The sequence below is a fragment of the Danio rerio genome, chromosome 3 (genome assembly GCF_052040795.2).
Source record: "Danio rerio strain M-AB ecotype USA chromosome 3, GRCz13ab, whole genome shotgun sequence".
NCBI classification, from domain to species: domain Eukaryota; kingdom Metazoa; phylum Chordata; class Actinopteri; order Cypriniformes; family Danionidae; genus Danio; species Danio rerio.
The window spans coordinates 23,177,593-23,191,301 of NC_141023.1; the positions used below are offsets into that span (position 1 = coordinate 23,177,593).

Genomic DNA, 13,709 nt, shown 5'->3' on the forward strand with positions numbered 1-13,709 from the left:
GGCGCAAGCTGTCAAATGTAATAGAGGAGCGGCTAATAATTCAAATGTGGCCTCAAGGTAGACGGCTATATTGAAACATAATGTCTCCTCTGTGTTTCCTGTTCCTTGGTCGTTTAAACGTGGTCTTTAAAAAAAAAAGAAAAGAAAACAAGGAACAACAACAACGAATTTTTATTCTACAATAGCCTGGTCACATTTTATTATTGCTTAACCCTGCAGTTTTTATTTCATCCGAGACATTTGTATCTTTTATACAGATGCAAATGCATCATATTAGTGTTAGATGCATTCATATTATTTGGTTATTAAATATGTGTAATATTTTACAATTTACATGATAATTGATTTAGAGCACCACTATACAATACACAATAATAACAAAATACCATCACTACTACTAATAATAATTTCCTAGTTATGCGTCGCGTAAAAACTACAACTTTTTAATAGTTTTTCTTTTAATGAGTAAAGATGAGTGAATATGCCCCTTGTAACATAGGACGAATACATAATATAATCAAATGTCAACAAACATTGACTATAAATCATTTAAAGATTCTGGCACAAATGTTTGACATCAAACAAGTAAAAGCTACATGGTCACTTGCAGACATCTGCACCAAAAGGTTCTACCAAGCTCAGAAAGCAGCCAACTGAGGCAAACTGCGCGCTTTGACACATTTTGAAAAATCTGTTCTCTAAGTACTACTTTTGGTTTTGTTGTTGCCTTCATGGTCGTTAGCCCAAAAGAGAACTGTGACCAGCGGTTTCGTGAACTAGTTCACAGATCTCAATAAAACCCACAAAACTCTTAGTGAATATAATTTAATTGATTTTATCATAAATCACTGACAAAGAGAGAGGGGGACCAGTAAGAGGGAGCAATTTAAAGTATAGTGCAGTTGTCAAATAATTCATAAACCTTTTTTATATACATTTTAGTCTCAGAATAGGTTATTGCTGTCATAATTACCACAATCTGTGATTTTCATGGGCACCCATAACTGCAATAGTGTGTGGAGTTGTGTAGCTTTGAACGTATTTACACAGTGACCACGAAATAAATCATTCATTGAATGATTTAACTTTTCTATTAGTCTTGAAGTTAAAATCAAACTGCAGTTGTTTCACGTCTAACGGAGTGTATTTTTTATGTTCTCTGGTCAGTTGTCTAATTTGTGAAGTTGGCAGTTTTGGGGACCCTGGGGGCATGGGTCTGGGTTGACCCAAAGACCCTGTCTCTTCCCCAGTCAGTGTCTTTATTCAAAAAAAGTTAAACATTATCCACCCTGTGCACAGATGGTCCTTAAAAATTAACTTTGTGGAAGAATAGCTCAGTTTCTTTTTGATACAAGACCATCCTGGTGAGTACTATTAGATTATTTAGGGTACGGGGTTGCGCAGCAATGTGTAATCTCCAGGTTTGTAGTTACGTTTAGTTAGTCTTACAAGTAAATCCATTTAAACGATATTTTCATCTAGGTACACCTCTAGGCCGGGTCAGTTAAACAGATCAAACAGTGTAACCACCTGACCCAACAAATGAGAATAAGTTCTTAATTTGTTCAATCTTATTTGTTCTGAGCATTGCATACAGGTCAGTAAGCCAAACGAGAAATCTTTAGTTGATGCTATATGCGTGGGTGTCAGAAACCAAGCCCCCTGTCCATTCACACAGCCTGCGAGAGCAGAAACGCCTTTAATCGTTCAAAGATTGGCCACAGAAGGCCTAACGTATCCAGTGGCCTCACACTGAAGTTTGTGGTGTTGAAAGTTGGATGTCATCCGCCAGACTGCAAGAGAAAAGAAGACATATCTAGCCTCTCCCAGTTAAAAACAGCCTTCTCTCTCGGCATCTGGGTATGCTAAGCGTTCGAGCTCATTACTTTTCAAAGCACTGGAATTCAACGAACGGACTTGATGAAAGCTCGCCATTTCTGTGATGGGAGGCGAAATCAGTGTTTTTTGCTGTGTGGCACTCAAGAAAACGGTCAAGAAGTCATTAATCGCGGAATATAAAAAGCTATATATGTTTTGGATTTGTTAGCCTTGAAAGATTTTAAAAGACATTCTGACGCATGCGTGTCACGTGAACAAAGGATCCAGGGCATTATTTTGTATGTGGAAAGAGGGCCCAGTCACTACTAAATCGCCAGTTCACAACCGCCTTACAAATTATACAACAAATGGGATGAGGTGGGCTTTGCGCTGACTTCCACAGAAGGTGCCATCCGTGCTTATCAAGAGCCTGTGGACGTACAGGACGGGAGATTAATGCATGAATATAAGACATTACAAGGGGATTCCAAAGTACCTCTGATTGATCATTAATCTGGTGAGTTATCGCACCTCCACGGAAAGGTCAAGCTGCAAACCCTGTGCCAATCTGTCAAAGCCAAGCCGCGCGCCTTTCGTGTGTTTTTCTCTCCCATGTTCGTACGTACGTGTTGCATGCACATTTTTAAAATTAGGAACTATATCACAGATGGCTGCGACCAAACAGAGAAGCGATGCAATATCCGAGAGTGAGAGGAATAATAAGGTTAAAAATGCAACTGTATTGTAAGTGAGCAGACATGTAAACGAGTTCATTGGGTGCGAGAGTAGGTTTGCTATATTTAAACAGACTGAAAAAAGGGAACACAATCACCCACAGCCTGAGCATCCACTTAATATGCATTTAAATAAATGATGCAGGAGCCCTTTGTTGCAAAGCCCGCAGTAATGAGCGCATGTGAATCCGGTTGTTTCCTTCCGACCCTTAGATAGCCCGAACAATAATTATACACTACTGGAACACTTTCCGTGGAATAGAGGATAAGCTGGTTCTGGTTCGGCTAAGCAGTTGCTCTCTGGTAGCTTTCTCTTCCATTTTCCTCACTAAAAATTGGCTCATCAGCTCTTCTGGCTGGGAGCTGCCTCCTCCCTTTGTTCTGAGAGCAGCAGCGTTCCTGCTTGCTGGGGCACGAGCACCCTTCACTTTATAGGTAACTTTAGGTTAGTCCAGCAAGGCTGCGGGTCGCTGGTGTGTTAACGGGGACGAATCGACTCAAAAATACCCGGACAGCGGTAGAAACGGGCCCGGGTGCTGGGAATGGAATCGAGCCAACGGCGTGCGTAAGTGCGGGGATGCAATAAATAACTTTATAGCGCTGTAGGCCGCAGAGTCGGGGAGGTCGGGGGAATCCTCGTTTTGATTTATGTGTTTGGGGTAGCTGTCACGAGCCGGCGAACGAAACCGTCCAACGTTTTTATTCCACTTTTAATAAGCGCTGCTATGCAGACCAGCAAGGCCATTTCATTCCATTTCTGTTCAGGCCATCGCCTACTGTATATATCCATTTTCGGACCTCCAGGGCACCCGTCTGGATTAAGCGCTGTTTATGTCAAGTTTATGGGAGGAATTTATACCAGAATGGTGGGACTCGCTTCATGGTTTTCTTAATGGTCGCCGAACATTATCGCATGTTATTTGTAATAATTTTCTGTTCGTTTCGTAATTTGCCTGTAATAACTGTTTTGTAAATGTTTATTGTATAATTATACAACAACAAAAACAACAACAACAACAATAATAATAATAAAACACACGATAATATTTATTATTATTATTATTATTATTATTGCTATGCCAGTTCACTGTGGATAATACAAAGCCAACATTTTAAACACAGCAGAACAAAGAATAGGCAATTCTTTATTATAAGACCATGCATTTATCTGAGGAAAAATGCGATTTAATTAAACATTTTTAATAATCATGCTTTTAATATATAGTTTTTGCTTTTATATTTTTCTGTGTTTAAATAACGTAAGCATGACTCACTGTTTGAATCGTTTTGATTTTTAAAATAACATTACTGCTGTCAGTAAATCCGTTAGGAAGGCCAAAGGTTCCGTTTTTAAATGATTAGAAATATCATGGTTAATTCAATACATGCTGAAAATCAATAGAAGTAAAGGACTTTGTGATACCGCCTAAACATTTTCGTTGGCCTAGAATTTCTCTCGGTATTCCCGAACATAATTTAAGGTTAACATGTCGGTCAACAGTAGCCAACCATCAAATTGTCTTCGAGGTCAATTTCTCTACATGAGGTCTGATGTTCTCTATTGGATTTTTGGCGACCCCGTTTTGATTGCATCTCTCCCTTTTTCTGCTCCTCTACTTACAGTTCCTTCTCGTTATCAAGAAGCTGTATCCTTGCATAAAATCTAGAAGTGATAAAGGACAATATCTCGGTAAGTGATTCAATCTTTTTTGCGCTTGACATTGATGTATACCCTCTGCTTATGTGTTTGGGAAGACTGAATTTTTTCATTCAATTTAATTTTTTTAAACATTGGGATTAATATAAAATCTGAATATATATTTTTATTATATTCAAGTGAACAATTTGCAAAATCCACATGCTTTATTAAACTGTTTTAATTGGAATTACATTTCAAGCATTCCCATTTCAGTTTTTGGTCTAATAATATGTAATACAAAAGCATACAAATGCATGCTTGACTACGTATACTAAACTAAATGTGTATGGCAATTAAACGGTTGTATACTACAGACATTACAAAAAATCTCTCTGCTGTATGTTTTATTTATCGATGCACATTTCGCATATACGTTGTGTTAAAATATATACAAAGAATGTTGTCCTTGGAAAAAAGTGTAATCCAAATAGCCTATGAAATCTGCATTGCAGTGATACAGTAAGTCGTGATTACGTGCGTTTTTCATTTTGGGAGTTGCTCATGCGAAACATTTATTTGCAGTCTTTGAGAAAGCGTTTGACACCTTAAATAATTGCTTAGCAAATGGCAAGTCACAACTCACAGTAAGTCCCATGCTAGAATAACACTCACAACATGTTTTTCCATGTAAATAAACATCCAAACAATAACATCAACAGCAGTTCATTAATTGTTTTGCCAAAAGGCTACTAGAGCACTTTGCTGTATTGTTGCATGCCATATTAATCTAAAAAATATTTCTTAATGTCATTATTTTTTAACAACATTAGTGCCTTATATCAATGTGACACGGTATTCGTCTTTAAATTGCTTCCACAATAGTGATTGAAAGTGACTTATTGCAAAGATTTGCATGCTTTTTTTATTTTTCGAAATGTATCAATTTGCAAAATGTTTTCAAACTGTTAAAAAATACACACGGCATTGACACTGAAGAAGTGGAGCACAAACTAAAATATTTCATAATGCTGCGTAAATAGTTGGTGTACAATTTAATACTTCTTTAATATCCTTTTTAACATCTATACAAAATATTTAAAATCCTTATAATCAAATTCATTATAATAAAATTCAAAACGAATATCCAGTGTTCCACTTGAGGTCGGATAGTGTCCGGAAGTGTCGTTTCTTCTGGTTTTTAGTGATGTACATCCATGAAAATAATGCTCTGAGATTGCTGTTGTCTTTTTTTTTTTTTTTTTTTTGTATTCCAGTCGAAAAGAAAGCGAAATGTAACATCCATTTTCGTGCAGCTTAATATGCTGTCCTTTTTTAATGAAAATTAACAATATTACTCCCAGTCCATGAAATCATGTCATAATCCAAGCTGTAAAATTCGTTCCACTGTCTGAACAATAACAGTTTGTTAATGTTTATATCACAGCTGAAAGATGGCAAAATGAAAGAGTAGAAATTGTGTTTTCTGCATTTCGTTGCCTCAGCCCACGTGTTAGTTAATTAGTGCCCTTTTAAGTGGCTCCCCATTGGATCCTTTTAGCAAAGGTTGCAAAATAAGGAACAATGCCGTTTAGTAAAAAGTTGCAGACACCTACATTTTTGCCTTGTGCCTTCCTCCCACACCGTTGGTGATGCTCTCTATTCAAGCACCTAGAAGAAATGCATCTTTTTAAAGTTGCCTGTTTACAGCTGCCTGTGTATGGTGGAAGTCATAAATCTTACGTAGCCATAAACGACGGGGGTAGTGTCCTGAATAATAAAAACAGTGAGAGAGTAAGAGAGAGAGGGAGACGTGGTGTTTGGCTTAAGGAGAGAGAAGTAGCAATATCGCTTGAACATTTTCGAGCTGTTTTTTTTGTCTTATTTCCTCCATTTTGGTTTTTAGTCGGCTTTCTCGTTTCCTTTTTGCGTTTTTTCCTTCTCGTATTTTTTCCCATTCTGGCCTCCATCTTTAAAGGACATGTTGATTTTTTTGTCTATATGCATCCTTCAGCAATTCATAACAAACTCTACTATTTTAAGATGATTGCGCTATCCATGAAACTCGCAAGACTTCTGTGACCAGGACTCACTGGAGCTTCTTAATATATAAAAATATCTTTCTTCTTCTTCGGTTTTTTTTTTCACACCCCTCCCTCAGATTTCAAGTCCGCCTGTTGTCTGTTCTCTTGATCTTGCACCCCCACCTCATTGGTTTTTATATTTTGCGCATAAGTTATTATAATAGTTGGGTGTGTTGGCAGGGATGTGATGAAATATTAACAATACAGATAGAATGTTGTTTCTGCCTCAAGCTAGAGGCAAGCCGGCGCTGAGAACGTACTTCCTGGTAATTTAATATATACCGGTAGAGTAAGAGAGGGAGAGAGAAATGGGTCCCCTCAGTTGTAGTTGCTTACTAAATAATGTTACTACAGCGTAATAGTTAAACCACAGTGAAAAAGACCCGGGGAAAAAACTCTTCAGCTTCCGTCATAGACCTTTATCTTGTCCCGAATGACTGCAATTAGCATAAGTTTTCACTGGTGACGCTGTTTGATGGGGATTAACGCTTGCGCCTCTCACATCCAGCCTGCTCCGTTATTTCCAATAGCTGGAAAGGCCTGGTGTTGACTACAAACAATAACCTAGCAAAGGCGAGCTAATAATACCAGCAGACCCAGGCCCCGACATGAGACGAGGACACGTTACGGCGAATCGGGAGCCCACCTCGGATTATGATGTTCAATTTTGCGCCTTGAGGAAAAGGCGAGGGGAGATTGAAGGCGAAATCTGAGGCCATTGTTATCTGCGAGCAGGGCGTACCAGTCGACAGGGCGGCCAGGAGCAGTGCTGCCTGTCCATTTGCAGCCCCCCTCGCATACCTCAGATCTTTCATGCTAGACCGTCTCCCCCTTTCGCGAGCCGAGGGGAATCGTCCAGCAGCGCCCGCACTCTGGCGCGGGGCAGCCGTGCTCGAGATACCCGGTGTTTGACGCGTACTGTCTGGCTGGAATATCGAAACTGGTATGAGCTTTGGGCTTTCTTATTGATTGCAGCGTGGCCGAATGTGGAAAATATGATGCCTGCCCGCGCATCTCTCGTCAGAGGCTAAGGTAAGCTGGTCTGAAATAGGCTATCAGTTTGTGAATGGCGGTATGTGTGTCCTAGTGATTTATGACCGTATGACTCCAAACGCGGTTCAAGAAGAGTTCACAATGCTTTAAGCTTCCATTGAAGCTGGAGCTTTCGTTCGCTACCCCTGAATAAATGCACCCCAGATTGTGTTATCTAGTCTCATTTTGGCTTGGTTACATAACAAAGGAATTTTGAGCTATATTTGTTTTTATATGTGCTTCGGGATGAAAGCGTGGGTTTATTTTCGAGACTGAGGTGGTGTTTTTACGCGATCAAATAGACCGCCGTGGTGAATCGTCAGTGTGAAATATTCAAATGATTTTTAACGATTTCAGCAAAACCTTCGATTGGTCCTAAGGTGTGTTTTCATCTGATAATGAATTTGGACGTTCAGGCCTATTCTTTCCGAATGTTAGTGTCTGTAATCGAATATTTATTTACTATATTTTGGAATAAATTTAAAAACAATCATTCGAATACTCAAATAATTAGCATGTAACTTATTTTTATTTAGCAAAGAAACGCACAGGTAATGTTATATTGTTTTGTTGACGTTTAGGGCTGGTCTTGCTCCTACTACGTCCGCTCTCGACTCTGTAATTGCGTTAGGGTTGAATCTACAGAAAAGTTGGTTATTGTGTTACCGTAACAAGAGGGCCAAGACATTACGTGTTCCATTTAATGGAACTACGATATGATTTCATATCTATTATGCCAGTTTTATACCCCTCCTCCTCTCCCCTTTCTTTCCCCTGAACAATTCCTTAGAGTAAATGATTAGGATTCCGGCCGTCCTCTTCGAAGATAAATGACCGACATTTGTGACGTGTTGAGACTGGGTTGATGTTCAAAAGCTGTAGCTCACATTTACAATTTATACAACAGAAACACAAACATCTCCATAATATTTATAGATTTGGTTCAAAATAATGAAAAATTTATAGTAATTTACCTTTATTGCATGGAAGTGCACTTCTTTAGATATCTGTCCTAAAAGAACAAAATCATTGACGACTCTAGTCCAATATAACAATGTCCTTATTATAATTATGCATTTATGTATTAACTAACCATAAAGTTGCTGCTTCACGAAGCAGCTTTCACTTTATAATTACTTATTTTTTTCTATAATTTAATAATATATAAAACATTATATATATATATATATATATATATATATATATATATATATATATATATATATATATATATATATATTACAACGGATTTTGAATGAAAATGACTTCTTTTACACTGATTAGTGATCTAGTATGAATTTTTTATCCTACATTTCTCGATTATTGCAAAAAAAAAAAAAAAGAATAAATGAATGAAAGAAAGAACGAATGAAAAAAACGACGTAAATCAATTATACAAAACATGCCTTCGTTATTGTTGCCATATATGTGCATGAAGCCAATGTGTCCGTTTGAACTAACATTTTAGTACATTTATGTTACTACTGGAATGAATGACCAGACACGGCATATATAATTTTACACACCAATGAAAGAAAAAAATCGGGAAAAATGTTATGAATTAGAGGTATCTGATAAAAGCCACAGCAGTAGACCTAAACCATCTCAAACAATGTATTGGCTTCCCCTTCGTCTTTTTAATAACATTTACTACCAAGGTGAGTGAGTGAGAATAAATGCCAGGTGCCTTTAAGTGTTTGAATGATCGTTTTCTCCCGGTCCTGACAGCAACATCAGAGCCAAACTGCGACGTCTTAAGCTTAACAAAAAACTGCATTTGTATATTTCGGTCCAGCAGCCATTACGAATAAAATCTGTCGAAGCGTAAGCTTTGCCTCTGCTCTCACTAAAGACCTGCAACAAAGTTAAAAAACAATGCCGGTTAGTCAGGTTTTAATGTTGGCCAAATACGTTTTTTGTTACAAGAGAAAGCTCTCTAAAGATAGCCTTTGTGTCTGAGGCGAGAGCTCTCATATGTCCGCAAAGATCGTCTGCATTGTCCATGTTTGTTTTTCTTTTGTTGTCTTGTATTTCGTTTGTTCAGTCCTTATTTAATTGCAAGACGAGATATTATAAATTAATTGTTTTCATAAAAGATTTGAATGAAGTTGTAATGTCAACAATAATACCTAAAACATTAAAAACACTTGAAAAAAAAAAACCCAATAATGACAAATTATATTTTATAATAAGAGAAAGTATGCATTTATTTAAATTCCTTTACCTTCCTCAATGCTTTCATATATATATATATATATATATATATATATATATATATATATATATATATATATATATATGTGTGTGTGTGTGTGTGTGTGTGTGTGTGTGTGTGTGTGTATGTGTGTGAACACCAACATGAGTCTATTTAGAGAACAAAAGCCAGACAAGAACTGGAATTGCAAGAGTTTTATTAACATACAATAGAAAAAGAGATAATAAAAGTCATGTGTGAAAATTATTCACACATACCCATAAGTGCGTATGTATGTATGTATGTGTGAGTATACACAATTTTTTTTCTCCATTTTATTTTAAACACACACACACATATACATATATATATATATATATATATATATATATATATATATATATATATATATATATATACATAAGATAGAAAGAGGGGGAGAAAAAGAGAGCATCTGCAGGCTGTGTTGTGGGAACATGCTATTCATGTCATGGCGTCTTTCAGTGCAGTAAGATGGATTTACCTCGTGCCCCTCTTATTATGTGCCTCTTATAACCTTTCAGGTCAGCTTCCAAGAGGCCATTGGAAAGAGACCGTCACGTGACAACTGGTGCCAATGTTCTTCCAGAAGGTCGTCAGGACCCTGGTAGCCAGCAACTCGATTTTTGGAAATGCAGAAAACGACCTACTACGACAACTCGACACTTTTCGGAGGATACTCGTATCAGGGGGCAAACGGTTTTGGCTATGATGCCCCGGCACCAGCCTTCCAGAACTCAGCACATCTTGAGGGTGACTACCAAAGGTCTGCATGCTCCCTACAGTCGCTCGGCACCAGTGCACCCCCACAGCCTCAGCATGCCAAGACGAAAGAGCTTAATGGCAGCTGCATGCGGCCCAGTCTGCCACCTGAACACCATCCACCCCCCCAGGTTTCCCCTCCTCAGAACACTGTAAATGTTGCTGCCACGAATGCCACCCAGCAGCCAGGTGGCAGTGGTGGTGGTGGGGGGGCTGGCTCTGGGGGAACATCCAAATCATCATCCAAGTCATCCTCTATGGCCACAAACCCAACTCTCACGAAGCAAATCTTTCCTTGGATGAAGGAGTCACGTCAGAACACCAAGCAAAAAAACAGCTCCCCTAGTGCAAGCTCAGCTAATGGTGTGTTTGCCAAACCCTCTATTCTCTTCTTTAATCTCCTCACCATTCTTGAACGAAAGATATTGATCAACATTATTAGTTTGAAATGGCATACAATGGGGGTGGGTCTAAACCAGTACAAGGATATTTCAAATTTTATTTATTTATTTTTTTCAGGAATTGGATGTTAGATTAGTCAATTAAATTAATTGTGTATACTGAGGAAAACTGAATTGTGATTATTATATTATCTTACACCCTGAATATCTCTGGCTATAAAATGGCACACGAAACAAATGTTATTTATATTCAAAATAGCAGCAGTGCCACATAACTTGTCATGCATAAATATTGTGCCCATATAGCAGAAGATTTATCCCACAAGCCTCTGAAACTACATAGAGGTTTGAATCTTCTTAATCCTGGCTGTTTAAACATTTAAAGGACAAACTATTTAGCAAACACACCGTTGCCTAGTGCACAGTGTGAATCTGGCCCTGGGCTTTAGTTGTAATGTGATTTACATACACAAGGTCAGTGTTAGGGCATGCGTCTCTTAATAAATGCCAAAGTTATGAAGTGTTGACAACCAATATCAGGGGGATAAGTTTTTTCATGGCCAGCTTTATTAGTGGGAACGATGCATTCAATTTCCGTGTGGAGTAATTATGTTTTATTTCATTCCCACCCCAGCGGAGAGCAGCGGTGGTGAGAAAAGCCCTCCGGGTTCTGCAGCTTCCAAGAGAGCACGCACCGCTTACACCAGCGCACAGCTGGTGGAGCTCGAGAAGGAGTTTCACTTCAACCGATACCTGTGCCGGCCGAGGCGTGTGGAAATGGCCAATCTGCTAAACCTCAGTGAGCGGCAGATCAAGATTTGGTTCCAGAACAGGCGGATGAAGTACAAGAAAGATCAAAAGTCAAAAGGCATTGGTTCATCATCAGGGGGGCCTTCTCCTACAGGAAGTCCACCTCTTCCAATGCAGTCCTCAGCTGGTTTTATGAACTCTATGCACTCAATGGGCAGTTACGATGCTCCCTCTCCACCATCTTTTAACAAACCCCATCAAAATGCATACGCCATGTCAACAGCCTATCAGAACCCAATGAAAGGTTGCCCACCCCAACAGAAGTATGGAAACACACCACCGGATTATGACCCACACGGGCTACAGGGTAACAGTGGCAACTATGGGACACCAAACATGCAGGGTAGCCCTGTGTATGTAGGAGGTAACTATGTTGATGCCATGCCTGCCACTGGGCCTTCTATGTATGGCCTCAATCACCTACCACACCACCAGTCGGCAAGCATGGACTACAACGGTGCCACACAGATGTCAGCGAACCAGCACCATGGACCTTGTGACCCACATCCGACATACACGGATCTGTCTGCACACCATCCTTCTCAGGGTAGAATCCAAGAAGCACCCAAGTTGACTCATCTGTAGCAGGTTTGGACAAAAAAAAAAAATTAAAAAGAAGAAAAAAAATGAAAGGAAGACAAAACAGACTAACCCATGGGGCGATGCAATGGGGTTGAAAAAGATGATCCAGTGGTTTCTTGCCATGACTAGGACACCGGTTTGTGTCAATGTTGTCCTTCCATTCATATGTGAACATCTCTGAATTTAGTATCCATAGGTCTAAAAACCCCTTTAAAACAATACATGTCATGAAAAGTGGCTTGTTTATGCCAAGGAATAGACTGTCTAGCTGTATGACCTCATTACATCATCCTAAATGTTTGTGTTTCTCACTCTTTGGAGGGAAGTACGATATAGTAAATATATAAACTTACTGGTGCAAGAAAACCACTGGATTGTTTTCGTCCACTACCCTTATTTCACATACCTCTTTTTTTAAATGTATCAAAAACTTCAATTTTTTAAATAACTTGATCCCAAAACTGCAGCAGATTTGCACCATGTCTTTAGCAAGACAAGGTGATCAAGATATTCATCTGTTTAAATTGCGTTTTACACTATGCTACCTATCACTATTAATGAGAAGAAAATTGATTTTTGATATGGCTTTGACAGGGTAAAAAGAAGAGTTGAGAAAACTAGTAAAGTAAAGCTCATTTCCTCATTCTCAACTCACTTCCCCCTCCCTTCCCCTTATACTCCTTTCCCAGTTCTTGGGTTTGCCTACATTAGTCCAAACTAATATGAAAAGCCCACATTTTCTCATATCTTCATTTAACGTGGATACAGGGTATATTTGAACAAAATGCATGTCCGGGAAACCAAGCTATGGCGCAGACTTCTCTGTTTACGCCTACTGCGCTCTCGTCTGGGCATCATTGTTGCACTTAGAGTTTACATTAAATGGGTGAGGAAGAAAAGTAAATCTTATTTTGAATCGGAAGACCTTCAATCAGCGTCTTTCGCTAAGTGTGTTCAAGTGAACATTCATAAATATATATTTATTTGTTATAGCCAGTTTAAATACTTTCTTTTTTGTATTATTTATCCCCATGTATTTATATCGATAAAAATGTACTTTTTTAGTATCTACCTGTTATAAAAAAGACGCTGTGTTCTTGTCATTGTAACAAATTAATTTTTAGTTCTTGTATTTTAGAAATATGTAGGTTTATGTTACCCTTGTATAAAAAATGTCTTGACTTGTACAGGGGGCACAAGAACGGAATCAAACCGTTCCCGCATAGTCGAGAATTAGACGGAATATAGCGAAACATTTTGAGAACTTCATTTGTCCTTTGTAACTACTTTTATTTCCTTGTTAAGAGTTGGTTGTTGAACAATTCTTTAATAAAATGTTATGTTATTCATTTGCACTCTAGAAGTTTATGAATTTACCAAGCAGACTCACACAATTTTATAGGCAAAGAGAGAAAAGGGTGGGGGTAGGGTTTCTATAGTCCTGTGAAAGCGTCCTCGAATCCGCGCCTGCAATAGTCACGTGAAGAGAGTCCAATAGAATCACTCTTTACTGAGTATGGAGTATTACTAAATATGGAATTAAAAGAAGTGATTATGCAAACCGAGATTTAAAGCAAAAATTGCATTTGCAACAAATGACTAAACATATTTTGGTAA

The 13,709-nt window shown here is 38.4% G+C and overlaps 1 protein-coding gene and 2 long non-coding RNA genes across 27 annotated transcripts in view; 2 read left to right on the forward strand and 1 right to left on the reverse strand.

The window, feature by feature from the left end:
* The window catches only part of hoxb3a (homeobox B3a), a 51,321-nt gene extending 37,880 nt beyond the window's left edge, over window positions 1–13,441 (forward strand). For 5 of the 10 annotated variants that reach the window (XM_087242078.1, XM_087242077.1, XM_087242079.1 and 2 more), the window contains 3 exons: window positions 4,176–4,242; window positions 10,062–10,662; window positions 11,335–13,441. In XM_087242078.1, coding sequence (XP_087098204.1) covers window positions 10,170–10,662; window positions 11,335–12,095 — 1,254 coding nt within the window. In that variant the 5' untranslated portion in view covers window positions 4,176–4,242; window positions 10,062–10,169 and the 3' untranslated portion in view covers window positions 12,096–13,441. 10 annotated transcript variants of the gene reach the window in all.
* LOC147845618 (uncharacterized) overlaps window positions 1–13,709 on the forward strand; it is a 349,241-nt gene that overhangs the window by 177,235 nt on the left and 158,297 nt on the right. The gene's annotated exons all lie outside the window — the stretch shown is intronic.
* Window positions 1–13,709, reverse strand: part of LOC147845619 (uncharacterized) — a 388,114-nt gene that overhangs the window by 72,856 nt on the left and 301,549 nt on the right. The window lies entirely within an intron of this gene.